Genomic DNA, 26,560 nt, shown 5'->3' on the forward strand with positions numbered 1-26,560 from the left:
CAGTGAAAACAGGCTGTAACATCCCTTTGGAAACTGTCAATATAGTCAATGAGTGCTGTGACATCCTGGACAAACCGTATTGAATTAAGTTAAACCTTACTGAATTAAGCTTAACATTTTTGGAGTTCATAGTATTAAAAATGCAACCATGTATGTGTTATTGTGGAATTGTTTTTACAAAGTTTTCTCTGTGATGCTTTTTACCTTAAGAACAAAGTAAGCTTGCATAGGAAGTGCTACCTGGTAACTTACAGTGGTTGACAATCACTCTGTTATAAGTCTCTGAAGAGAAAGAAAGCAGGTGGCCTAGGGCAGCCTGTCTGTGCTGGGACATACATCATGAAGGCAGGGAACTGTGCAGCCTGGGAATACCACAGTGAGAAGGGAGAGAGACATGGATCTCCATCCAAAAAGGCAATGGCTGGGGAGCAGAAAGCCAAGAATCGATGCTCTTGGTGGACCACTAAGGGGAAATAAAGGTGCGGTGGCCCTGAACTGTGACAAGTGCTTCTCAGAATAACATTCAATGTTAATATGTTTGAAGCAATAGGTTTATTGACAAGGGAAATCTACAGTGAAGAAAACAGAAAATAAAATACAGCTAACATTTATCCACAGTATACATGGTAATTTGATAACTATAAGTAAGATAGCAAACTTAGTTGTGGTAGGAGAGATTACCATAGTAAAGTATATCATGTACAAAATCATTTCTTTTTCTATTGATAGACAGCCTGATTCTGCAAACATTAGTAATACAAAGTAGCCAAAACCCCTATTACATAATTATTACTGTAGTGAATATAAATAAAATTCTAGATTTAAATGTCAATAAATAAAAACGATGGGTTTGCCACATGCAGTCACTTTGATTTAAACAAGAGGACATGACCACATTTTCCTTGTGCTTTTGCCTGGCCCAAAGCCTAAAGGCTACTCACCGTCTCTCCCTTTCTGAAATACTACAGAACTGTTAACATTCACCGATACATTATTTTACCGATACATTATTCATGGTATTTCAAAATAAGGGCCTATTCCTGCAAGGTGCTGGGTGCCTCCTGCAACGTATTGAGTGCCCAGCTGGATTTAGGATGCTCAGGCCCTCACAGGATTGGGTTCTGAGCATTTTTTCTTCTTTCTTCTCTTCAGCAGCGGGATTGTTGTCTGGGCTTAAGCCTCTTCTACTTTTTGTACTCTGGTTTCAGTAACCGATATTGACTGGAATTTGGGTATCTAGTGGGAAAACTATTGTACTGTGCCTTTACATTAAAAAAAAACTTTAACTTAATAAACTGGAAGTGGGGTGTATGTTTGTATGTGTCTATATAATTAGTGTAAGAGAGGAGAAAAACAATCAGTAGAGCAGTCATTGGAATACTTGTGTGAAATCAATTTTTTTAGCTTAACTTCACCTGCACATCTCTAAAAGAGATCCTGCAGAGTTCCTTGACCTTTTCCCTGATTGAACTCCATCCCCAAGGTAAGGTACCAATATGTACTTATCATTTTTCTAGGGGAAAAAAAAGTATATTCACTATCAAAGTTAATAGGACATTTTAACTGTTCAGCAGAATACTACGCTTGCATGAGAAGTGAGAGAAAGGATTCAGGAATTGAACCTTGGACCCTGGAGTGGCAGCACAGTATATTAGGGGCTAAACATGACTATGAATTAACTAAGTTCTATATCATCCCATGCTGAAAAGGAGAGCACTGTCTTCTCTACAAAAATACATTTGGAGAAAGAAGTGACAGGTAATGAAGTTATTACTTCACTGCATTTGTGGAGCTGTCTCTTATGCTAATAAAATCCACAGACATACTTTGTGTGTAAGAAGGCTTATGGGAAGTGGCTTGTTGTGTTCAAAAAATTAAACGAATGAGGGTTAAAAGAATGAGAGAGAGAGAGAGCTGAGTCAAACAGTGAGAGTGAATTGAAAGTACTCTTTTTAACCTTAATCTATGTTGAGAACTGTCAGCTGTTGAAAACTCTAGCATCTGCAATGATGGTCTGTATGGGTAGGTTTTGTTTATCCTGGGGTCAGAGATATTAAAAGAAAGAAAGATTAATCTGATAAAGGTATTGCCATTTCTAATCGAAGTGATGGGAAAATGTGGTATGGAGGTAAGAGGCAAACAGGGTGAGTTATTGTGAAGTGATGAACTACCTTGAAGCTGTAGCAATCAAATAGATAGCTCTCACATCTAAAAATTACTGTGGCATCTTTATTCATCAACAGTTTTGTGCAAGTGTCTCATGCTCAGCCCCCTCCACAAAGCACAGAAGCACTCCGATTTATTTGGTGAAATTAAATCCTAACAGAAGGGACTCGTCTGAGGTTGCTGTTTCTCACTTACCAGAATTAAAGGACATTCATTTCCTGTGGCAACTCAGAAAGACAAACTTTTACAAGTTGGAATTTGCTAAGAAATTAAAAAGTACAAAAGAACAAAAATACAGTCCTTCTTTCTTGTCTCAAATGCTGACCTCTTTGTTTTGTACCACTGTCATTTATAAAATGTGGCATATGTTTTTCCTCCCATCTCTGAGGATTCTCCTGTCCTCTGGTTCCCGCAAATCTCAGACTTTCTGAAATGGGATTAAAAATATTTTGGCCCTGTCTATACTAGTACATAAACTATTTTCAATACTGGTTCAGGTAGACTTGGTGCTGCAATCCTCTGTCAGCAATGGTGCAATTCCTAGTATAGAGACACCCCTTCGTGTGCATAACACCAGACAATGGGAGTTGCGTGCTCACTTGGAGAGGACAGTAGGCCCACATTATAAAAAATCATCCAAAAAAAAAGGTTTTTTTCAGTTGAGAAGTAAATATTCCAGATTACACGAGGAGAAAAATACAGTATCTCTCCAAGCATTCAGACAGCAAAGTGCTATGAAAACAGAATCCACTGACGTTATTTGAAGAAATAAATTATAGCCTAGTCCTGCAAGGTATTGAACTCCTCCTCCCAGGAGGTGATTGAGCACTCTCGATTCGCATTACAGTTAATGGGAACCAAGGGTGCTCAGAACTTTGCAGGGGCACGCTCTAGTGAAAATGTATGTGGGATATGGTGACCTGAATGAATTTTGTGTGATCAAAAATGTGTTCATCCATAACCATCTATAATGTGGTTCTTTTGCAACATATCCTCCAATGTGCCAGTCTTCTTATCACAAGAGGTTTTTTGGACCAGGGGTAAAATGCAATACATAGAATACTGTAAATATGTATAAATGGATTTGCCTACAAGCTAATATGTGAAAGTGTTACAGAATTGCAGTTTTTCTTTCTTAACTCTGCAGAGTTATAACAAGCACAGAAAAGTTGAAGGATTTAAAGCAGTAATATCTGTATAAATGGCCCAATCCAGCTCCCCTGGGAGCCACTGATTGTAAAAAATGTTGTTCAGGCCCCAAAGGAGAAAATTTCAACATTTGTAGATTCTTCCATGAGTTAGATTTTAAGGTTTACATGTTTCAGAGAAAATAATATTTATATTGTAGTTAACACATGTACATAATTCTAATAAACACAGTTGCTGGATCTTATCCATGATTTTTCCATTCATTACTCTCTCTCTCTCTCTCTCTCTCAATATATATATATAATAAATAAAGTGTTTTATAAAAGAGTTATAAGAGTCAGACAGATTTCCTAATTCATTACATTTGCCAGAACTATAAAAAGATTTTTAATTAAAAAACCTGCATTTCTAAAAGATCAAGTAGTGTAATACTACTTAATTATAGGTGTAGCATACAACATTTTATGGAAAACATTTACAGTCCTTGGAGGAAAGTTAATCAACATTGTGCTTTGCATTTTCTCAAAGATCTTTATTGCTAGTTTTATAGCTTATCAGAAGTTCTTATACTGGATAGACTAGATACAGTATAGATAGATGTTTACACTATTTGCCCAGTTTTGGAATATGTTTGTCCAAACTTATCAAAGATATCAATGGATGGTAACACTGTTTCGAAGTTCTAGAAAAAACAGAGAGGAAAAAAGACAGTTAAGTTTGGGTATTTTTGTTTGTTTTTTCACTTTAATTTTTTAGTATACTTAATAGGTCTGTAGATATTGTACAGTTCCATTGGTCTTTCTTCCATTTTAATTTTCCTGTTACACAAGGTAAAATTTAGGATGTAAGTTATGCACAAAAATATTTAGGACTTATGCTGAAGCTTACATATGACATTGTGAAACACTTCAAAATGTACATTATAGATTGGGGAGAAAATTCTGAATCAATAGACTTAATTAAAAATAAATATGTATTATAAACTGTACATAACTGTAAGTATTGTAAATTTTATTTCTCTGCCACACAGACTGAATGTTATAGCCTTTTGCAAATCACGATGCACTAAACACATCCTCCTGTCTGCAAAACAGTTAAGCAAAAAATGTCTCAAATAAGATCCAGTAGGATTTTCTTAAAATATTTAAAATGTTCCCCGTTTACAAAAAGTAAAATAGGGATGTTCAATTAGTAAGTAGATGAGAACTGGTATAAAATAATGATCAAATATAGAAATAAGAAAAGAAATTAAAAAACCAACATCAATTGGCCATGGACTCACATATGACAGAAAAGATACCGGACTGAATACTGCTTGCCTTACTCACATGAACAGTCCTATTTTCTTTTAGGGGGACACTTGCATGAGTAAAGCGAACAAGATTTGGCACACAAAGTACAGGTGAATTTATGCTGTAATGGTAGTGGTATAATGCAAATATAGTCCACAAGCAACCAAGCCAAATGGCTTCAGGATTCTAAGTTATTTTGCCCAGTGCACACTAATTAACCTGACTAATTAACCCATTGCACTAGAACAGTGGTTCCCAGACTTGTTCCGCCGCTTGTGCAGGGAAAGTCCCTGGCGGGTCGGGCCGGTTTGTTTACCTGCCGCGTCCGCAGGTTCGGCCAATCGCGGCTCCCAATGGCCGCGGTTTGCTGCTCCAGGCCAATGGGAGCTGCTGGAAGCGGCGGCCAGTATGTCCCTCAGCCCGTGCTGCTTCCAGCAGCTCCCATTGGCCTGGAGCAGCGAACCGTGGCCACTGGGAGCCGCGATCGGCCGAACCTGCAGACGCGGCAGGTAAACAAACCGGCCCGGCCCGCCAGGGGCTTTCCTTGCACAAGCGGTGGAACAAGTTTGGTAACCACTGCACTAGAAAGTCCCAAGTGTTGGAGTCAATAGGTTAAAGTGATCATAACAAGAGGTGTGTTGGCCTCTTTTTCATGGGTCCTGAAAAAATGCTAGTATCATCAGCAAAACTAAAGCTTTGCATTGTATTAACATTTCACTCTGGGGAATCTTCTTTTTGGATGCAAGTATATCCAGGGCGGAGTCCAGAGAGAGACTCAAAGTGAAAAATTGAGCTGTTCAATACAATTCCATTTCGCAAAAACATTCTCAACGTTTTGTTTTCTTTTCAGTGCAGAACAAAAATATATTTAGAAAGTTGTTGTGAAACAGAATGGTCGTTCTCTGGCCCGCTCTACTTTTGATTCCAACTCGGCACTGAGTACTATGCAGATCTATCCCTATGCTCATGTGGAACCCCATTGATTTCAGTGGCACCCCATACAAATGCAGGTGTCTGCCCATAGTTCTTGGTGCAGGATCAGGGTCCTTATTTGCATACCAAATAATCAAAAGATAACTTTTAATTTCTAACATCTGACACTTGGCAGCTTCCTGTGCCTGCAAACTCTCCGATGCAAAGTTCACAAAATAGCAAGTTACACTTCTTAAGTCAAAAGAAAACACGTTCCCTTTCTGATTTGAAAGGTACCATTGTCCCTTGACATCTTGTAAGATTTATTTCCAGAGAGATCTTCAGTGTAAGTGTAGAACGCCCCATGCTTCACCTTTTTTTATTTATGAAACAAAGTATATCTAAAATAGATTTGTTTATTTTAATGCTTTTTTATATTATTATATTTTAATTTCCATTGTATTTTCGGTACCCCAAGCATTTTGGTGGTACAGGAGGGTCTGTAAAAACTATTCTTGTGATTACGGTAATAATTATTACAATTACTACCAGTGTAACTGCAAACAGATTGCCTTTCCTGAGACGAAGATAGTTGTACTTGATTTGCTGAGTTCACCATGCTGATATCATTGGTGTAGGTGGATAGAAAACATATGACAAACACAGAAAGGTGCTCTAGTTTCATAGAGACCAAACTGATAGTATCATTATCATTTATTTAGCACCTACATTATTCTAGAATTCAAGAAAGGTGTTAATTGTTCTGTAGTTTTGATCAGGAAAAAATATTTTTAATGTTCATGTAGAAAAATCAATTACTCTTCATTTTAATTTTTAATAAATTGTAAAAGGTTAAAAAACACACTAGATTTTTTTTTGGGAGGGGGGGGGAAAGGCTACTAGCAAACACCCACCCCTTTTATCAGGAAAAAATTGGGAATGGTGGTTCTGAACATTGAAGAAGTCTTCATTTGGCAGAGCAGACGGCGTTTGCTATTAAGATGCCTGGCCAAACAAAAACAATTGACTGCCAAAATTAGCTCCTTGGGACGATTTAGGAGCCTTTGAAGTGAACGGCTTTTTGAGCTGGAACTAAGCCCAGGTCTAGCTTCAAACCCAAGTCAAAATGACAAAGAGGAAATTTTCTGTGCTACTTACTCCCTCAGTGTAAGATTACTTTGGGTTGGCAGCTGTACTGTTTATCTTGTTATTTAAAGCTATTTCACTGGATACTCACAACTGAGTATTTAAACAACTGGCTCTGATCGTGGCGACAGCAGTTATGTTTGACCACATCTAGGCAAGACCTTACAGTTTGATAGGGTAAATAAATTCACTGATGACTGTGCAGTTAGACCAATTAAAGATGTATATAAAATACACTGAATAAATAGACCCATCATGTTTGCAACACAGGAAAAAATGTGAACATATTTTTAGCAAAAAAACCTAGTAATTTATTTACTTAAATATATAGAGCTTAATTATGACTCTGCTCTGCTGGTGCACTAAAAGGGAAGAAGGCATAGGAAACCGTGCCCCAGAGTATGCTGGCATGCTCTCGCTCTGGGTGTGTATGCTTATTGCCTCATATAGGGTGTTTCTATACTGCCTCATCATTTCTCTTCCTTTCCTATTCTTTACTGCTACTTAGAGCAGAGGACTCTAAGGTCCTCTGACAGGGGATTATTGGAGCATAGTACATGGCTGGCCAAATCCCCTTCTGTCCCCACCCAACACCTGCTGGGAGGGTGGGCAGCATACAGCTGACTTTATCTGATGTGGGGATTTTCCTGTTAGAGCACCTCTGTATCCTCCTCTGTCATTGGAGCAGCACAAAGAGGAAGGCGCTGCACTTAGCTATGATTGCAAAATAATTCATGAAAACTCAGAGAAGGTGAAGTGAATGCATCTTATTTATAAACTATAAATTACACTCAAGCTACTCTGTAAAGTCCCAATTTAAAGATACATTTTTATTCTAACATGGGGGCAAATGTCTTTTACATATTCACAAACTGTGCTCATGAAAAGATATTTCTCTTTAAATCAGTTGTTATATGCATTAGTGAATTTATTTAGTTGTTAGCCAACAGGTATATGCTATATGTATTGCACACCATATTAATATATATTACACGTGTTATATATAAATGTTAGCACAGACTTTATATTTGAATGGTATTCTGCTTACTCTTGTTCACTCATGGTAAGTATCCCATAACACACTGCAAAGCTGAAGTCAGCTTTGGTGCTAGCAAATACAAAATCTGTCAAAATCAAGATACATACATTCCATGTCCTAGTACAGATACTTCCACGGGCAACTGTTTTGGAATATGGTATCCAAACAGAGACAAAGTATGTAACAAAACAATAAGTTAAGGAATTGTTACAAACTGGTGGGTTGGATTTTAGTGACATATAGAGAGTTTTGTACCTTGTAAAACTATACTATAAATTAGGGTGACCAGACAGCAAGTGTGAAAAATCGGGACGGGGGTGAGGGGTAATAGGAGCCTATATAAAAGTTGGGACTGTCCCTATAAAATCGGGACATCTGTCACCCTACTATAAATATAGCTTGTTTAAATGCATATTTCCAAAGTATACTTTTGTGTAAGATAAGAATTGCTTCCCAGAAGAAGGGCATGCATGTTTCCTTTACGTATGGTACTGTTTCGTCTTTAGACAATAAATTTGAGTTTGGTTATTTGGTCTCTTGAACATTTTTCAAAATGAACTACAAGTGTATTCAATCCATTGGCTATACAATTAATTAACACAGTCAAAAGGCTCTCACCACAAAAATTCAATAGCAATATGTAAGCAGGGCCATCTTCCAGATGGCATACCTGTGACTGATTTTTCCAGCTGCATTTGCCATTTCCTATGCATTTCCTATAACAGGTATAATACAAGATAATGAAATAGAGGACCAGATCCTCCAGTCCAGTGTGGCCACTTTGCAATTGGTGGATTCTGCATATGGAGTCGTGTGTCTATCCCTGAGATGATTACCCGAGTTCAAGTGGATCCTTAAGTGACACAAACATAGTGTACAGAATCTACACCACCTCCCCTTCCAGCTGCCTATATAGGGGGCATGGATGGAGGAAAAAGAGGTATGGTCCACACTATCTTTTAACTTGCCAATCCTTTGCTGTTTCAGCTATTTATGGCTGTTTTGCAGTTGGTATACATTAGTGCACCACTAGTCTGCACTAACATACAGCCCTACACTGAACAGCCCCAGGTCTGGGGTAGTAAGGTACAAAGGTAAGCTTCATGAAACTTTTGCACCATATCCTTTTTAATTTGTGCTGTGTGTGCCTTGGCTGTAGCCAGTGGGATCTGACCTGTGTTGCATTGACCTATTTGATTGTCATGTCTACTCCTCGCCTATGGACAAAGGATTTTAAAAAGGGGCAGCATATAGTCAGCAAGCAAAGAACTGTCTCAGTGAGCAGACTCTCAAGAGAGTTAAGACCAAAGCAGACTGTGAAGAACTTCAAAAAGATCTCACAAAACTAAGTGATTGGGCAACAAAATGGCAAATGAAATGTAATGTGGATAAATGTAAAGTAATTCACGTTGGAAAAAATAACCCCAACTATACATACAATATGATGGGGGCTAATTTAGCTACAACTAATCAGGAAAGAGATCTTGGAGTCATCGTGGATAGTTCTCTGAAAACGTCCACGCAGTGTGCAGCGGCAGTCAAAAAAGCAAACAGGATGTTAGGAATCATTAAAAAAGGGATAGAGAATAAGACGGAGAATATCCTATTGCCCTTATATAAATTCATGGTATGCCCGCATCTTGAATACTGCGTACAGATGTGGTCTCCTCATCTCAAAAAAGCTATACTGGCATTAGAAAAGGTTCAGAGACGGGCAACTAAAATGATTAGGGGTTTGGAACAGGTCCCATATGAGGAGAGACTAAAGAGACTAGGACTTTTCAGCTTGGAAAAGAGGAGACTAAGGGGGGATATGATAGAGGTATATAAAATCATGAGTGGTGTGGAGAAAGGGAATAAGGAAAAGTTATTTACTTGTTCCCATAATATAAGAACTAGGGGTCACCAAATGAAATTAATGGGCAGCAGGTTTAAAACAAATAAAAGGAAGTTCTTCTTCACACAGCGCACAGTCAACCTCTGGAAGTCCTTGCCTGAGGAGGTTGTGAAGGCTAGGACTATAACAGGGTTTAAAAGAGATCTAGATAAATTCATGGAGGTTAAGTCCATTAATGGCTATTAGCCAGGATGGGTAAGGAATGGTGTCCCTAGCATCTGTTTGTCAGAGGGTGGAGATGGATGGCAGGAGAGAGATCACTTGATCATTACCTGTTAGGTTCACTCCCTCCAGGGCACCTGGCATTGGCCACTGTTGGCAGATAGGATACTGGGCTGGATGGACCTTTGGTCTGACCCAATATGACCATTCTTATGTTCTTATGACTCCTGTGATCGCAATATGGACTTTGTAAAACAAAAAAATCTACAATTAATGCTCAAGTAGTTTACATTGGGGATGTTGTTGATAAAAATCAATTCCAAAGAAATTTTACATCTGACTGAGGGCAGTTGGTACCTCTGATAATTTTGATTCAGCAACAATTTATAAAATGGCTTCAAAATTAAAATTCAACATTTTAATTACATCTAACATTCAAAACAGATGCTCCATTTTGCACACACAATTGACTGCACACAAGTAATAGAATTTACAAGCAATCAGCCCCCCTTTTTTTAACAGAAATCATCTTTGCACGTGTAAATTTTATTACTTGTGTGCGCAAACTATATGGACATTTGCAAAGCTCTATGTGCACAAATGGGTACCCGTTGGAAGGCTGTTTGAAAATGGTCCCTCGTGTTTCCAGCAAAAAAAATTATATTAATAGTTTCTTTCAACAATAACATGGAGAGTACAGTGCATAAATATGCACATAACTAAAAAATGCCTTTCTGAGGTCTTATCAAGCAATGTGTGGTAGAGGTTGGAACTATAGTTAGGCATCAGCTTGAAGAAGGAAAGCCTATTACTTCAATCCAAAACAAAAGTAGGCAGAAAGCAGCATATTCCTATCTCCCAAACTTTTGGATGCTAACGCCAGAGGGGACCATTATGATCATCTACTCTGACCTCCTGCATAACACAGACCATAGAATTTCCCTCCATAATTCTGCATTAAGCCTGTAATTAACTATGAAGCTGATGGGCAGTTGCTGAACTTGGAACGTTATGGTTCGTGATGTGAACTTTGAATGTCCTTTGTCTATGGTGATAAAGTTCCATTTTTAAAGAGGTACCTAAATATAGATTGCCATGACAGACTGAAACAGCTCCACATACTTCTGCTCCAAAGGTTAATTGTGTAACCTCTGCAATAAACAACATTCTCCCTAGACTCGTGATCCACAGACCAAGGTTTCTTCTGAACCAACCTGGGCAATCTACAAGACAGCCCAATACACCACCACTGCACAATGTCATTTGTGACAATATGCTCTGAGAAAATGTAAACAAATCTATATGGGTCTCAGAAAAAAAAATCTGACATCAAAGTAAGTGCTGTGATAACATGTTCTATCCAATGCAAGACATGCAGTCATGACAGTCATATTTGGGGGGGGGAATGGCAACCGGAAGTAACAATATATGCGGTCATGAAAAAAATGTAATGTTATGCTATGTAGGGACACAGTTACCAAAATCCTCACTCTGTCCTTGGATTAGTGAGTACTGCTAGCAGGGATATTCAACTCATCTCTGCTTAACTTCCATTTTGAGTCAATATCCTGGGACATATGTCATTTATTTTTAAAGAAGGATTAAATCAGGGATATTGTTTAAAATAATCATTGATATAGTATGATCCTTTCTATGTAACTCTAGGTGTCCATGTGTAAGTATATCCTTGATGTTAGTGCCTGTGATAGTAAAATTAGAGCTTTAAACTGAGCTGTCCTCATAAGCCCCATGACCTTTTAATAGCCACAGAGATTTCTAACAAAGAAAGCAGATCAGAAGTGGGAATCTGTTATAAAAGTAAAATGTTGATCTAGCCAAGTTCTTGCTTTGTAAATTTATCAGTACTGGTTAACAACATTTCCAACTAGTACAAGGGCTTGTGACATGACAAAATTAGTATAACAACCCATTCTGTCAATACAACACAAATGTCATTTCAAGTGCTCAAAACCCACTAAGCTACCCTAAAAAAGATTGATTTATCTGCTCCAATGTTTCTTTGGGGGCAAACTTTTCTCACAACTGAAACCAATTAGTGGGCCTGGCACTTGTAGTGCAGAATGTAGGTCAGTGTCAAGTAATAAAAAAGTATTGACTTTTCTCTGTCTGTAAGCAGCATGAAAGGGGTGCCATGGCCTTGTCGTATATGAAAAGAGCTCCATTAATTTCACTTATTTCAACCAGGGCTGTCAAATACTAATGCTTCTATTGCACTTTTCACACAAAGTACATTGACACCAATCCTGGCCCCAGTGATACAAGTTTACAATATTTCAGCTAGTGAAAGGGGTCTGGACTATAATTTTTAATTCCCACCAGTACATTTAGACACCTTAAGCAGCATTGCTCATGAGAGCTACTGAGAGATATGAGCTGGGACATTAATAATGGCTACCCACTTCTCCTGGGTAGCAGGAACTATTTCTTGTGGATAGCCCCTCCAATTAATTAGCCAGAAGTACAGGATGCAAATGCCTGACATACCAGTGTTTTTTTGTGGCTGTTGGGCATAGACTGCCAGTTGTGTTTTCTGATGTGGACTAATGTCCACAAACCAGAGATAAGTCTCCTGTGACTTAAGGCTATAAAGGTGAAAAGCTAATGTGTTAACCAATTGGGTCACTTAGCCCCTTAAAATAGGCTATATTAACAAAGGTATGTATTAGACATCGGCCTTCATTGTGTCTGTGTGGGGGTATTGACTCTCAGGGAGGCACAGTGCCTATTGGAAGCTCCCTGCAGTGGGAGAACAGCACTGAAATACTTAACAATGTAATGTGTGATCTCCTTGTTAGCCAGCTGACGCAGTGGAGAGGGGAAATAGGCCATGGACATACCCCCACCCTTTTGGAATGGCTAATACTCTTAACAATTCTTACCTTTCTATAGTCAGTTCACTCAGGTAAGTGCAAGGAATGAAATCACAACTAGCTTCTGCAAAGGAGTTCAAGTAAGGAAAGGACCCTTCACCTTTCACATATCGTGTACCAGCAGAACAGCCGATCAAAATCCAGCCCATAATGTTGTGATATTGTTTCCCTCTATTCCTTGCAATGTCCATCCTTAACTAGCTATTTTTCTACACTTGGACTTAATGGAACTTCTTGACAAGCTCCAAATGTGATGTCTAGTTAAATCCCACTTGCAAATGCAAACAACACTGACAACAATAAACTCTCTGATTCAAAAAGCCTGACTGAGTAATGTAGAGGGCAATTTTCAACTTACTTTATTGATTTTATAAGTGAAAATCTTACCCTTTGAATCAACTTGTCATTAGATCTTAAAATAAAAAGCAATATTGCCTAGCCATTACAAAAGCCAATTTTATATTCTTCTGTATGACACTTTCATCAGGCAACTTTTTTCTGCTTGTTAGTTTGCTCTTTTATTGACAGGAAGCATATGATAATATGTTGCACAAAAATCAAGAAATTATTCTCACGGTAGGAAGTCTAGCAACACTATTTAATAGCTTTCAAACAGGGGAAGAAAACATTAATTGCTGTTTACTTTATGCAACAAATATTTCATTGTAATTATACTTAAATTTTACTAAGCCTTAAAACTGTCACTGGTTTACACCCATTTCCTCTTGGGAGTTATAAATGAAAGAACCAAATGCAAGCAGGGCTTGCTAAAATTATGAAAGATTTCTAATTACTGCTGATGAATTTGAAAAAGGACTAATCTGATAATTACATAGGTCTAGATCCTTACTGTATGATCTGCCTAGTGTGAGGAGGCAGAGCATCTGGAACAGCCCTGCAGGGGAGATTGTGACTCATGATCTCCCTGCTGCTCTAGGGAGGAAGTACCCTGCCAGATCTATACCTGCACGCTGTTCTTCCCCCTAGCACAGCTATGCTGGCTGGTATCTTGAAGATGGAGCCTTGGCTTTGCCCAGCCCCCACCCCATGCTGTCCAATGTACCTGCACAGGATGGGAGGGGAGACATAGCAGCTCTGTGGAGCTTACTTCCCTCCCAACACTGCTAGTCATAGTACAGGTAGTCCACTCCGGGGAGTAAAAGGACATCCCCTTACTCTCATGCACAGCTGCAAGGGCCAAGCAATGGCTTGATAAAAGAGAATGAAGTTTTAGGTAATGTGACCGCTTAAGTCACTGTTTAATATTTCCAATTCTTTGGTAATGAACAAACACTTCTCATAAGAACTGGGTATTTTACAGTAATTGTACACAGTGAGCATTTTAAGTGGGCCAATTCTGGATGTTCTTACTCAGTTTTTACTAAGCCTTCCTCAGGCAAACCAGATGCCAGCTTCCATGGGAGTTTTGCCTGAGAAAGGACTGAGTGGAAACTGGATAAGGACATCAAAACTTGGATCAATGGGATTATTTCCCCCTAAATGCTGACTCTCTAAATTTAGCCTGGGATATGACAACAGTAGAGTACTTTTCTTTTTGGCTTGTGCAATCTCAGCAGTAATAATGATCTGTGCTCCAAATTCGGCCCTCATAACACCTGCAACCCCACTGCATTCACAAGTAAGTGTAAGTAAGATCAGAATTCAGCCCTATAATTTGAACTTGGTTAAAAAGTCTATTGCTGATGTGGAAGCCAGGTTAGAATCCAGCTCTTTCTCCCATATCTGTATTGGCTCTGCAATGCTGAAACAAAACAAAAAATAAAAATAAAAAAATAAAAAAGAAACAAAACCTTATTTTTTATGAATTCTATGCAGCTGTAACTCTGAATACACACAGGAAACCGATCTATGGAAGAGGAAATTGGCACTTTTACATAGTCACTTTTCAGGGTGGGACTCCCCTTTTTGGCAATTTCCGATCCCAGCCTCAGTTTTAAAAAGTGTAATATTCTTCACAGACTAGTCTGCAAAAGCAAACATTACAGTGTATACTGTATTATACTTTCATACACATTATTAAAATAATCTGTGGAAACTGCACTATCCAAATTTTTGTTCTGCCTGTGTCTGAACAGGCCCAATATCTATATTTGAACCAAAATTGCCAAAGATGATATTCTATTTTCTGAACGAATGTGGTCTTTTTTACAAGTAAATTAAATTAAGAAAGCAATGTGAATTTCTTCACAAGCTATTTCATACTTGGATACCCTTGAACTTTACTGAATCTGGGCTAAAAAACAAATGTGCAGGTGAAATAGTTTGATTGGTATTCAGAATCCCAAGAGTTACTTATTTGCTATTGTCATTCAAATCTCGATTTATTGCAGGCCACTTTCAAAAAGCATTTTTTAAAAGGGGAGTAGACATTTAGTAGCTTCATCTTAATTTATCTAAGGTGTATAAATGACATTTGTCAAAAATGAAAACACACTGATGAGTAATAAATAAACCTTTTATGAGGCTATTAAATCCAAGTGAGGTGGAACTATGCCTAACATTACAATCCTGTGTACATATAAAAACACTGTCTTTAAAAGCTTTTGATGAAAAGTGAGGGGGTGGGAATGTAAACAGAGACCTTCCATCCTTATACTAATTCTTTGGCCTGATGATCGCTCACTTTCCAACTGCTGGCAATAGGATATGTGCTAGAAAATAATGCATTTAGGCATGAGTATCTTGATTTATGACATTTATATGCCGCTCTTTCATTGTCTAATATGCTCAACTCTAGCATTCTCTTTCCAGAGCCAACTGTGGTCTGCCAAGACCAGACCAGCGCCATGTTTAACCTGCTGGACTAAAGCCAAAAAACACTTTTAACCTGCCCCGATCAAGTTGCATCTATCTTAAATTGACAGAATCATGCCAGCAGGAACTAAGGTGGAATAAATTCTGAATTGACAATCCCAAACCACTTTTCACTTTACCAGTAAAAGTCAGAACCACATGAAACAATGGTCAGGTTAATCTGAAGTGGTATCTGATGCTTAGGGCTTGTCTTCACTACCCGTCTGGATCGGCGGGTAGAAATCGATCTCTCGGGGATCGAATTATCGCGTCTCGTCGGGATGCGACAATTGATCCCCGAATTGACGCGCGTACTCCACCAGCGCAGGTAGGAGTAAGTGCCGTCGACGGGGGAGCCGCAGCAGTCGATTTGCCGCCGTCCTCACAGCGGGGTAAGTCGGCTCGGATACGTCAAATTCAGCTACGCTATTCGCGTAGCTGAATTTGCGTATCTTAAATCGATCCCCCCCCCCCCAGTGTAGACCTAGCCTTAGAAGTGATTCCAGTTTGGCATTTTTTACGTTGTTCTGGATCAGGTTTCTGGAAGTGAGCTGTGATTTTTTTTTTTTAAGGTAAATCAGAGTTAGTTTTGAATCCAACAGGTTGTAAGTAACTGGCTTAATTCTAGTGGGTTGGAGGTGGTTCTAATTTGTTTGTTTTTAATTGGTTTTTACATCTGAGAGGGCATTTTGAATTAATTCTAGTAGGCTGACTGTTTTCAGCAACTCAGATGGTTAAGGGTAGTTCAGGCTTGGCTTCCTCAGGTTAGAAATAGCGGTGGTTTGATGCAGTGTGGTTTTGACTTGGTCCAGCTTAGATGAGTGTAAGGGCATGTCTACACAAACACTGAGTGCATGGCAAGGGGAGTGTAAATCTACAGCACTCCAGTGTGCCATGCGCTAACTGTCCATGTGGACCCTGCTGCTGTGCACTTAAAGTCTCCTAATGTGATTTGACCAGCAGTACACAAAGTGCACTAGAGAACTTCTAGTGTGCAGGAGCAGGGTCCACATGGATGGTTAATCTGTAGATCAGTGGCTCTCAAACTTTTTTACTGGTGACCCCTTTCACACAGCAAGTCTCTGAGTGCAACCCCCCCCCCATATAAATTAAAAACACTTTTTTATATATTTAACACCATTATAAATGCTGGAGGCAAAGCGGGGCTTGGGGTGGAGGCTGACAGCTTGCGGACCCCCCCCATATAATAACCTCGCAACCCCCCATGTAATAACCTCGTGACCCCCTGCGGGATCCCGACCCCCAGTTTGAGAACCCCTTCTGTAGATTAACAACTCAGCTTGTTGTGCACTAATTGTTTGTCTAGAAAAGCTCTGAGTTAAGAAAAAATAGTTACAGACATTTCTAGTTTTGTGTGATTGATTAGACTTCAAAATTAATTGGAAAAAACACGAAATATTCCTAAATCAGTAACAGAATAAAGATTTTGTATTTATTTTGCAGAATTTGCATGTGTGAATGCTCATGTGCAAATACCTGAACAAAGCAATGCACAGTACAATATTTCTGAGAGCACTGAAAAAGTTACTGAACAGGAGGGATGGGGTGTAAGAAGAAGTGCATCCGAAGAAGTGAGGTTTTTACCCACGAAAGCTTATGCCCAAATAAATCTGTTAGTCTTTAAGGTGCCACCAGACTCCTTGTTGTTGGTGTAAGAAGATGCACTCTAACTCCTTTTCCAGCCTTAGTAATGACTCTTTATTCAGAATAGTTAAAATGTTTGCAATTATCATGCAATAAAGTGAACCAATTACATTATTTTAAGTCTTGTGCCTGTTTTAGTATTATCTTTCATCTTATTTGTCACAATTTGTGAGTTTAAGCACGCTTTAGAACATTCTGAGCCATACAATATTACCAGGTGCATCTTTTCTTTTTAAAATCTCAGCCAGTACACCTCTTGTCACAACTTAGAGAGGTGTTATGAGCCTTGCATGTTGCTAAGGGTAAATATCCTTCACTGGCTGTCTCAATACAACCACTAAGTGGTCAAGGGTATATCTTAACTTTTCTGTTATATTAAAGAGAGAGTATTGGCACTGTTCTTGTGTTTTAGGACAGTCCCACCATAAAGGCAGGGAGTTAGTTTACATTTCACCCTCTACAGCATGCATCTGATATGTCTGAAAATCTTTTTCATCTGAGAGGCTATCCTGAACTAACTGAAACAAGATCTTGTAATGGTAACACAGATGGGAGAGGAGGCAGCCATCATTAGATCAGCGACCACTACTCAAATAAAAATGTCCTTTTTGAGAGATTTTCTCCTTTTCATATAATTACATTTATCTTCCATTTCTAGTTTGATGATTTTTCTAAACACAAAAAAACTGATGATACCCTTTCAGCCTGAATCCGTTATTACTCTTTCAGTGTCTGCAAGAAGTTTCTGGAAATCTGCCAGAGATTATGGATTAAGAGCATGGATTAAGGGCAAAGTGTTTAACTGTAGGTAGTTAAAGGCTGGAACACTGAACAAAGTAAATGTTTTTCCATAACTCCTCCACGTCCAATTTTATCTCATCTCTAAATGACCAATCCATTCTCTGCAATCCTATCTCTTCTCCCTTCCCACTTGTGCATACACAAAAAATGGAATTAGTGTCTCCCGGAAGGAGATTTGAAGTATACCTAATTGGTTTTAAAGTGGAGGAGAAAGGCTGGCCATAACTCTGGTTTTATCCCAGATTTTAAAGGTAGTAGTTTCACTGCAAGATAAGACCTTTTCTGAGGCAGTTTTTGCTGCCTGGGAAGGAAAATTAATGTTCTTACAATCCTTTTGTTCTCCTTTGTTACAATACTTGTGTTTATCCCCACTTTATTACAAAACTAGTGTTATTAATTGGGTCTGCACAGCAGTATCCTCTAAGATACTAGGTGGTGCACTATGGGGTAAGTATCTCTCTCTTTCTCTCTCTCTCTTAATTTCATCTAAATAAATGAGGATGTGGAAGATAGCAATTCTCCTAGTAATTTTGAAAAGGATCTCTATGGGGAAGATTAGAAACACAAAAATAATTTATGGAAGTAGTGCCAATTTGGCCACTGTGATTTTTCCCATGCACAATGTTATTACTTTTTGCTGACTCAGTAGACCTCTTTTTTGTGTGTGTGTGTGTGTGTGTGTGTGTGTGTGTGTGTGTTTGTTGTATTTTCAGCAAGAGAATATAGTTTGACTCCTGGAGTTAATCCAACTGTGAGTTAAATTGACACCTAGATATTTTATGCAATGTTGTTTAGCCATCGAAATCAAAATGCGTCTTGTAAATGAAGATAATCTGCATAACATGGGGAGACTTCAGTCGTCAGGATTGTTATCCAGGTGTACAGTCATCAACATGCTATTGTCCGACTAAAGTTGGATTTTAAAAATCACTATGCCTGCTTTTAGTCCATATATATTTGGACTAAGAGTTTGCACAAATTGATCTATTTAGCTCAGACATACGAGGGTGTCTCTGTTCTGTTATCTCTATGAAAAGGAAGAGTTGGAGCAATCGGTATTGATTCTTACTTCGGCTCTATCGAAGGGGTTTATATAAAAGTCATGTTCAATCTATGACCAAATCCTGTCTTCCTGGCCCACTTTCCCAATGACCCTTCTCATGAAGTGGCACTTAACCTGACTTTCATTGCATCTGGGAAAAGAAGAATATTAGGCACAGCCCTCAGTCAGTGCTTCAGTTCTTCTGCCAGTAATTTTCTCCTCTTTATGAGATAATCTATTCCTGTATCAGGATGGGGGAGTTCTCTCTACCTCACTGTTCACATAACCTGTTCCTCTTCTTCAAAATCATGGATGCAACTGATTAAATCACTCAGTTGGGCAGTGGCCACTGGGTATGCGGGGGGGGGGGGGGGGAAGGAGGATAGGGAGGGGTTAGGGTAGAAGAGATCTATCCATAGCCACTGAGAAGTTACTATTTTTCCCCATATATGACTAAAGCGTTATGTTATTTAATATATTTCCAAAGTGGCTACTTTAGCACTCCATCCTTTTATTTTTTAAATAAAAATAATAGTTGAAATACTCTATTCCATTATATCATATTATTATATTAGTAGTAATAATGCATAGTATGCACTACTACTACTGACGTTATGAAATAATGTAAATATAAAAATACTATAATATGGAAAATATATAAAATAAAATTTGAATCAAAATTCCAACACAATTTCAAAATTCCAACATGAAAATTTTTTGAAACCGACATTTTTTGGAATTTCCATTTTGCAAGTAATTTATCAAATATTTCCTTTACTCTCATTTGAAATCTCAAAAATTCTAGTGAAACAGATATATTGGGTTTCAACCAGGTCTAGCCATTATACAAGTTGTCTGCCTTTTAGAATAGTGCGCCACAGTAGTCCTGAAATATTTTTGCTGGATGAAAACTCATCAGACACCCTAAACAAGCTATTTTGTCCTCAGGACCTCTATCCTACAAATATATTTTATACTGGGGGGGGTGTGTGTGTAATGTCTAAATATGATAATAGTTTTAAGCATACATTTGTGTGTGCCCAATTGATACACACAAATACCCTCTGGGGCAATCACAGCAGGTATTTTCACATGCATATGGTCAGATAGGCATCTAACTGGCCATTTGCATGCACAAAGACTGGGTATACTTGAGTATTTGTGTGCATAAGGTACATAAACAAACTCAGCTGGCTATTATTTATTTGGTATCAGTCTTCCCTTACTCATAAATCTTTTAGGCTATGTTGGCATGGTTCCAGCCATTTCAGGGTATTTACTGTTTTATTTTTACCCTGTCTTCTTTCTCTATATATATGTATGTTTAGGAAGAACCAACAGTAGGTGGCATTTAGGGGCTAATGAGGCTAAATCTCATCAATAATACACAACTGCGTGGCTGAAGTACTGCATTGTACAGTAGTATCTGCTGCCCCCAGGGATTTCTGATGGCGGTGTAACACACAGGCTACAGGGAGCAGAGGGAAAAGGCACAGAACAGGGAATGCATACTTCTGTGGGGCTAATTCAGAATATAGGATTCCTTGCACATGCTCCCGGCGGCCAGAGTTCTTCTCTGGAGCCTCTGACCCAGAGTGCTGGGGACGGTTCTGATATGGTTTACATGGTTTCTGATTCTGGTGATGGGTGTTAAGTAGAGAAGGCAAGGGTCTGAGGATGGATTTTTCTGTATCAGGAGGGGTATGTTGGGTAGTTAAGAATTCAGAGATAAAGAGGTGGTTCTGAACTATGGAGAGATTAGGTAGGAAGAGGCGGTGTTAGGAGATAGGGATGTTTGTGTGCATGCATGTGTTTATGAGCAGGTGGGGATTGTGGGGAGCTAAGGAGATTTGAAGAGAGTGCAGAGGGGAATGGAGTCATCTAGAGAAGGAAGGTGTGAGTGAATTGGGGTGTGTATGTATCAGAGGGGAAACAGTTGAAGGAAATGGTAGGGTAAGAGCTAGATTTGAAAGGGAGAGGTAGGAGAGAACATGAAAGTATAAGTGTAGGTTTTTCTCCTAACTGCCCTGTACTATTAAGCACTACAGATTTTCATTCTGAAAGGTGGAGGCACTGGGAGAGGTAAGGGGGTGTCCCTCTCTTTTACTTCCATACAAACTTTCCTTATCCCCTACCAAAAGAGATCCCTGTGACATCCTTGAACGGTGTTCCAGTTTTCCCACTTTGAAAATATGCTCAACCTATAGAAGAGAATAAAAGGCATCAATAGAAAAGTGGCCCTCGCTAGCTGCAGACCCACCAGTTATTTTGGACACCAGCTGCCACTGGGAACAATTCCTGGTCCCCTCCCAGATTCCTCATGTGATCTGCCCATGTCAGTAAAACAGGAACCACTTCTTCTAGGCCAAAAACCTGTTATTCCTTTTCCTTTCTTTCATTTTCATACTATAAACTATATTTCCTTTATGGGTGTCCTATTTCCTTTTGCTTATCATTAGTGATTATTTATTAATTCATTCCAAATGTAAATCCAGCAGCTTTTTCTTGTATGTCAAATATCAGTGTTCAACCACGTCTAAAGAAAAATGTCAAAGAATAACAGATCAGCATCACTGGTCATTTACCCATTTGGCATAAATTCATTTTGGCAATTGATATGAATCTAATTCTATCAAATTGCAAATTATTATATATTGGTTGATAGGCCCAATTTTAGAGACAGTAAGGAAAGGTTACTCACCTGGTGCTGTAACTGGAGTTATTTGAGATTTCTATCCCTGTGAGGCTCCGCTTTGGAATGCACCCTGCACCTTTGATTGGAGATTTTTGGTAGCAGTACCTGTTCGGCCCATGCATGTGTCCCACACATCCTCAGGCTCTACACTGAGGCTAAGTGGAGCTGCGCAGGTGAACTGCCCTTAGATCCTTCTCCACCGCAAAGACACGGGAGACTCCGAAGCACAGGGGACAAAGGTTCGGTAGTGGAGCACCAACAGGAGGACACACCTTAAAGACCTCCAGTTACTGCACCAGGTGCGTAACCTGTCCTCCTTCTTCGAGAAGTGTCTCTTTGGGTGCTCCACTTCAGGTGACTCTCAAACAGTACCCCATTAAAGAGATGGGAGGTTCGGAGAAGAGTCCAATAAAGAAGAAAGAACTGCATTGGCTAGAGCTGCATGTGACCTTGCTGCAGGTACAAAGGCATAATGATTAGAAAAAATAGGATCAGATGACCATGTTGCCACTCTACAGATGTCTGCAACTGGTATATTGTTAAGTAAGAGTATAGATGTAGACAGTGCTCTTGTGGAATGTGCTATCACTCTCGAAGGGGATTCAATATGAGTTCTGTTATAATTTATCTTAATAAACTGGAGATCCATTTTGATAACCTCTATCTCGAAATTACCAAACTCTTGTTTCTAAGCAGGAAGAACCTGAAATGCTAGTAAATAAACACAACTATGATATAGTTGGCATAACAGAGACCCGGTGGAACAATACACATGACTGGAATATTGGTATAGAAGAGTACGGCTTGCTCAGGAAGGAGCGACAGGGAAAAAAGGGAGGAGGTGTTGCCTTATATATTAAAAATGTATACACTTGAACTGAGGTTGAGATGGAAATAGGAGAGAGACTTGTTGAAAGTCTCTGGGTAAGGATAAAAAGGGTAAAAAACAAGGGTGATGTCATGGTAGGGGTCTACTACAGACCACCTAACCAGGAAGAAGAGTGGATGAGGCTTTTTTTAAACAGCTAACAAAATCATCCAAAGCACAGGACTTGGTGGTGATGGGGGACTTCAACTACCCAGACATCTGTTGGAAAATAACACAGCAGGGCACAGATTATCCAATAAGTTCTTGGAATGTATTGGAGACAACCTTTTATTTCAGAAGGTGGAGAAAGCTACTAAGAGAGAGGCTGTTTTAGATTTGATTTTGACAAATAAGGAGGAACTGATTGAGAATTTGAAAGTGGAAGGCAGCTTGGGTGAAAGTGATCATGAAATGATAGAGTTCATGATTCTAAGGAATGGTAGGAGGGAGAACAGCAAAATAAAGAAAATGGATTTCAAGAAGGCAGACTTTAGCAAACTCAGGGAGTTGGTAGATAAGATCCCATCCCAAGCAAGTCTAAGGGGAAAAACAATAGAAGACAGTTGGCAGTTTTTCAAAGAGACATTATTAAGGGCACAAGAGGAAACTATCCCACTATGTAGGAAAGATAGGAAATATGGCAAGAGACCACCCTGGCTTAACCAGGAGATCTTCAATGATCTAAAAATCAGAAAAGAGTCCTACAAAAAGTGGAAACTGAGTCAAATTACAAAGGATGAATATAAACAAATAACACAAGTATGTAGGGACAAAATTAGAAAGGCCAAGGCACAAAATGAGATCAAACTACCTAGAGACATAAAGGGTAACAAGAAAACATTCTACAAATACATTAGAAGCAGGAGGAAGTCCAAAGACACGGTAGGCCCATTACTCGGGGGGGGGGGGGGGGGGCATAATAACAGAAAATGTGGAAATGGCAGAGGTGCTTAATGACTTCTTTGTTTCGGTTTTCACCAAGAAGGTTGGTGGTTATTGGACATCTAACGTAGTGAATGCCAGTGAAAATGAGGTAGGATCAGAAGAGGCTAAAATAGGGGAAAAGCAAGTTAGATGGACAAATTAGATGTCTTCAAGTCACCAGGGCCTGATGAAATGCATCCTAGACTACTCAAGGAGTTGACTGAGGAGATATCTGAGCCATGAGCGATTATCTTTGAGAAGTCATGGAAGATGGGAGAGATTCCAGAAGACTGGAAAAGGGCAAATATCGTGCCTATCTATAAAAAGGAAAATAAGGACAACCCGGGGAATTACAGACCAGTCAGCTTAACTTCTGTATCCGGAAAAATAATGGAGCAAATAATTAAGCAATCAGTTTGCAAATATCTAGAAGAAATAAAGAGGTAAGTAACAGCCAGCATGGATTTGTCAAAAACAAATCGTGTCAAACCAACCTGATAGCTGTCTTTGACAGGGTAACAAGCCTTGTGGATGGTGGGAAGCGGTAGATGTGGTATATCTTTTGATACTGTCCCGCATGACCTTCTCATAAATAAACTAGGGAAATGCAACCTAGATGGAGCTACTATAAGGTGGGTGAAAAACTGGTTGAAAAACTGTTCCTAGAGAGTAGTTATCAGTGGTTCACAGTCATGCTGGAAGGGCATAATGAGTGGGATCCCAGGGGGATCAGTACTGGGTCCGGTTCTGTTCAATATCTTCATCAATGATTTAGATAATGGCATACAGAGTACATTTATAAAGTTTGTGGATGATACCAAGCTGGGAGGGGTTGCAAGTGGTTTGGAGGATAGGATTAAAATTCAAAATGATCAGGACAAACTGGAGAAATGGTCTGAAATAAATAGGATGAAATTCAATAAGGACAAATGCAAAGTACTCCATTTAGGAAGGAACAATCAGTTCCACACATACAAAATGGGAAATGACTGCCTAGGAAGGAGTAATGCGGAAAGGGATCTGGGGGACATAGTGGAACAAAAGCTAAATATGAGTCAACAGTGTAATGTTGTTGCAAAAAAAGCTAACGTCATTCTGGGGTGTATTAACAGGAGTATTGTAAGCAAGACACGAGAAGTAATTCTTCAGCTCTACTCCGCTCTGATTAGGCCTGAACTGGAGTATTGTGTCCAGTTCTTGGCGCCACATTTCAGGAAGGATGTGGACAAATTGGAGAAAGTCCAGAGATGAGCCACAAAAATGATTAAAGGTCTAGAAAACATGACCTATGAGGGAAGATTGAAAAAACTGGGTTTCTTTAGTCTGGAAAAGAAAAGACTGAGAGGAGACATGATAACAGTTTTCGAGTATGTAAAAGGTTGTTAAAAGAAGGAGGAAACTTTTTTTTTTAACCTCTGAGGATAGGACAAGCAGCAATGGGCTTAAATTTCAGCAAGGGAGGTTTAGGTTGGACAACTAGGATATGGAATATGGCTTCTTGACTAGTCTGGTGCTGTTTTGGGGGGAAAATGAGAGTTGAATGGTTTGATTCATTTGAAATATGAATGGGTTAATATGAAACATCTTAGGGAAATTTTTTTGGATATGGCTGTAGCATTTCTCTCTGGTGAATATCATAAATGGAGGGTCTGCCATTAAGGCCCCCAGTTCTCCCACCCTTTGCTACCAGGAAGGCTGTCTTCACTGATAAATCTAATAAAGAACATGTAACTAGTGGCTCAAAAGCATGTTTCATAATGCAATTAAGTACTAGGTTCAAGGCTCAGCTCAGCTCTGTGTAGGAACTCTGATTAGTGGGGAAATAGTCGATAAACCTATTAGGAATCTTGCCATAGTGGGATGAGCAAAAAGTGAAAACCCTCCTATGGGTGTATGAAAAGCTGTTGTTGCTGTTAAGTGAATCATAATGGAATTCAAGGAAAAGAGATGATTTTTCAGTTCTAACACACAATTCTCCTGGGAAGAGGAGAGTGAATTGGTGAAATCTGGCTGTTACACCAAAGATAATATTGTTTCCATTTCTGAAGGTATTTCTTGTCAGTTCTTGTCTACTATTTAATAAGATGTCTTGTACTTTTGAAAAATGGGTTATCTCTATTCCTGTGAACCTCTGAGGAACCATGCTTGGAGCCTCAGAATCTGCAGCTTGGGGTAAAGTGTTAGATCAGCATTCTGGGTCAGTAGGCAAGGACTGACTGGAAGCCTTCACAAAGGGTAGAGAGGGTGAGTCTGATCAAATAAGGATACTAGACCTGTCTTGGCCTCGTTTGAGGAATCAATATGACTCTGGCTTGATCTTGTTTGATCTTACTGACAACCTTTAACAGTAATGGTGTTGGTGGATATGAATAGGGAAGTCCTTTTGTCTGTGAGATAAGGAACATGCCTCTGATATGTACCCTTTATGCCAGGTGGAATTGGCAGCAGCAAAGGGTCGGGTTCAATATCTAGGTGTTCCTCTTAACAGTACAAAACAGAACCGTCTCAAGCCCCCACCCAATATGGGAAAATTAAAACCACCCCAGGCGCCTCTAAGAGGCAATACTTCCCCACTCACAAGCCCTGAGGCTGTGTATAGCAAAGAAAACTTTTAATAAAAGGGAAAAGGAACCCAGCATTAATTTTGGAAAATACCACGACCATGGTTCAAATGCATATGACCATGAGCAAAACGTCCACCCCAGAGTATGTTAGGCAGTGCCCTTTGCCTCAGTGTCTCACCTTGCAGTGTGACAGTCTGACAAACAAATGTTCCTTTAACACATCACTCCCCTCTCCCTCCACTGCAATGGGCTCACAGTTGCCGCAGTTCACTCTGCATCACTGCCTGCTGCCACCACTGTGAGCTGCTGCACTGTCATCCGCTGTGCCATTGCTTCTCTGCTGCCACTTGCCTCTCTACTGCACTCTCTGCGATGCCGCATCTTGAGGTCCCACCACTTAACTCAGCTCTCAGTGATTTCACCAGTTAGTGGGAACCTCCCTGCTGGTGCAGATAGCGCAGTCTGTTTCACTGAAATGCTGTCCCACACCAGGTCTAAGGCTTAGCACTTAGAGCTGGTCATCAGTGATTTTA

General features: G+C 39.4%; 1 protein-coding gene across 1 annotated transcript in view; it reads right to left on the reverse strand.

Annotated features, from left to right (window-relative positions):
• Nucleotides 1–3,916: 3,916 nt before the first annotated feature.
• SPATA17 (spermatogenesis associated 17) overlaps nucleotides 3,917–26,560 on the reverse strand; it is a 179,317-nt gene continuing 156,673 nt past the window's right edge. The window contains 1 exon segment of the mRNA XM_065401691.1: nucleotides 3,917–3,997. Within this exon segment, the coding sequence (XP_065257763.1) occupies nucleotides 3,917–3,997 (81 nt within the window).

Source organism: Emys orbicularis, chromosome 3, assembly GCF_028017835.1.
Source record: "Emys orbicularis isolate rEmyOrb1 chromosome 3, rEmyOrb1.hap1, whole genome shotgun sequence".
Lineage (NCBI taxonomy): Eukaryota > Metazoa > Chordata > Testudines > Emydidae > Emys > Emys orbicularis.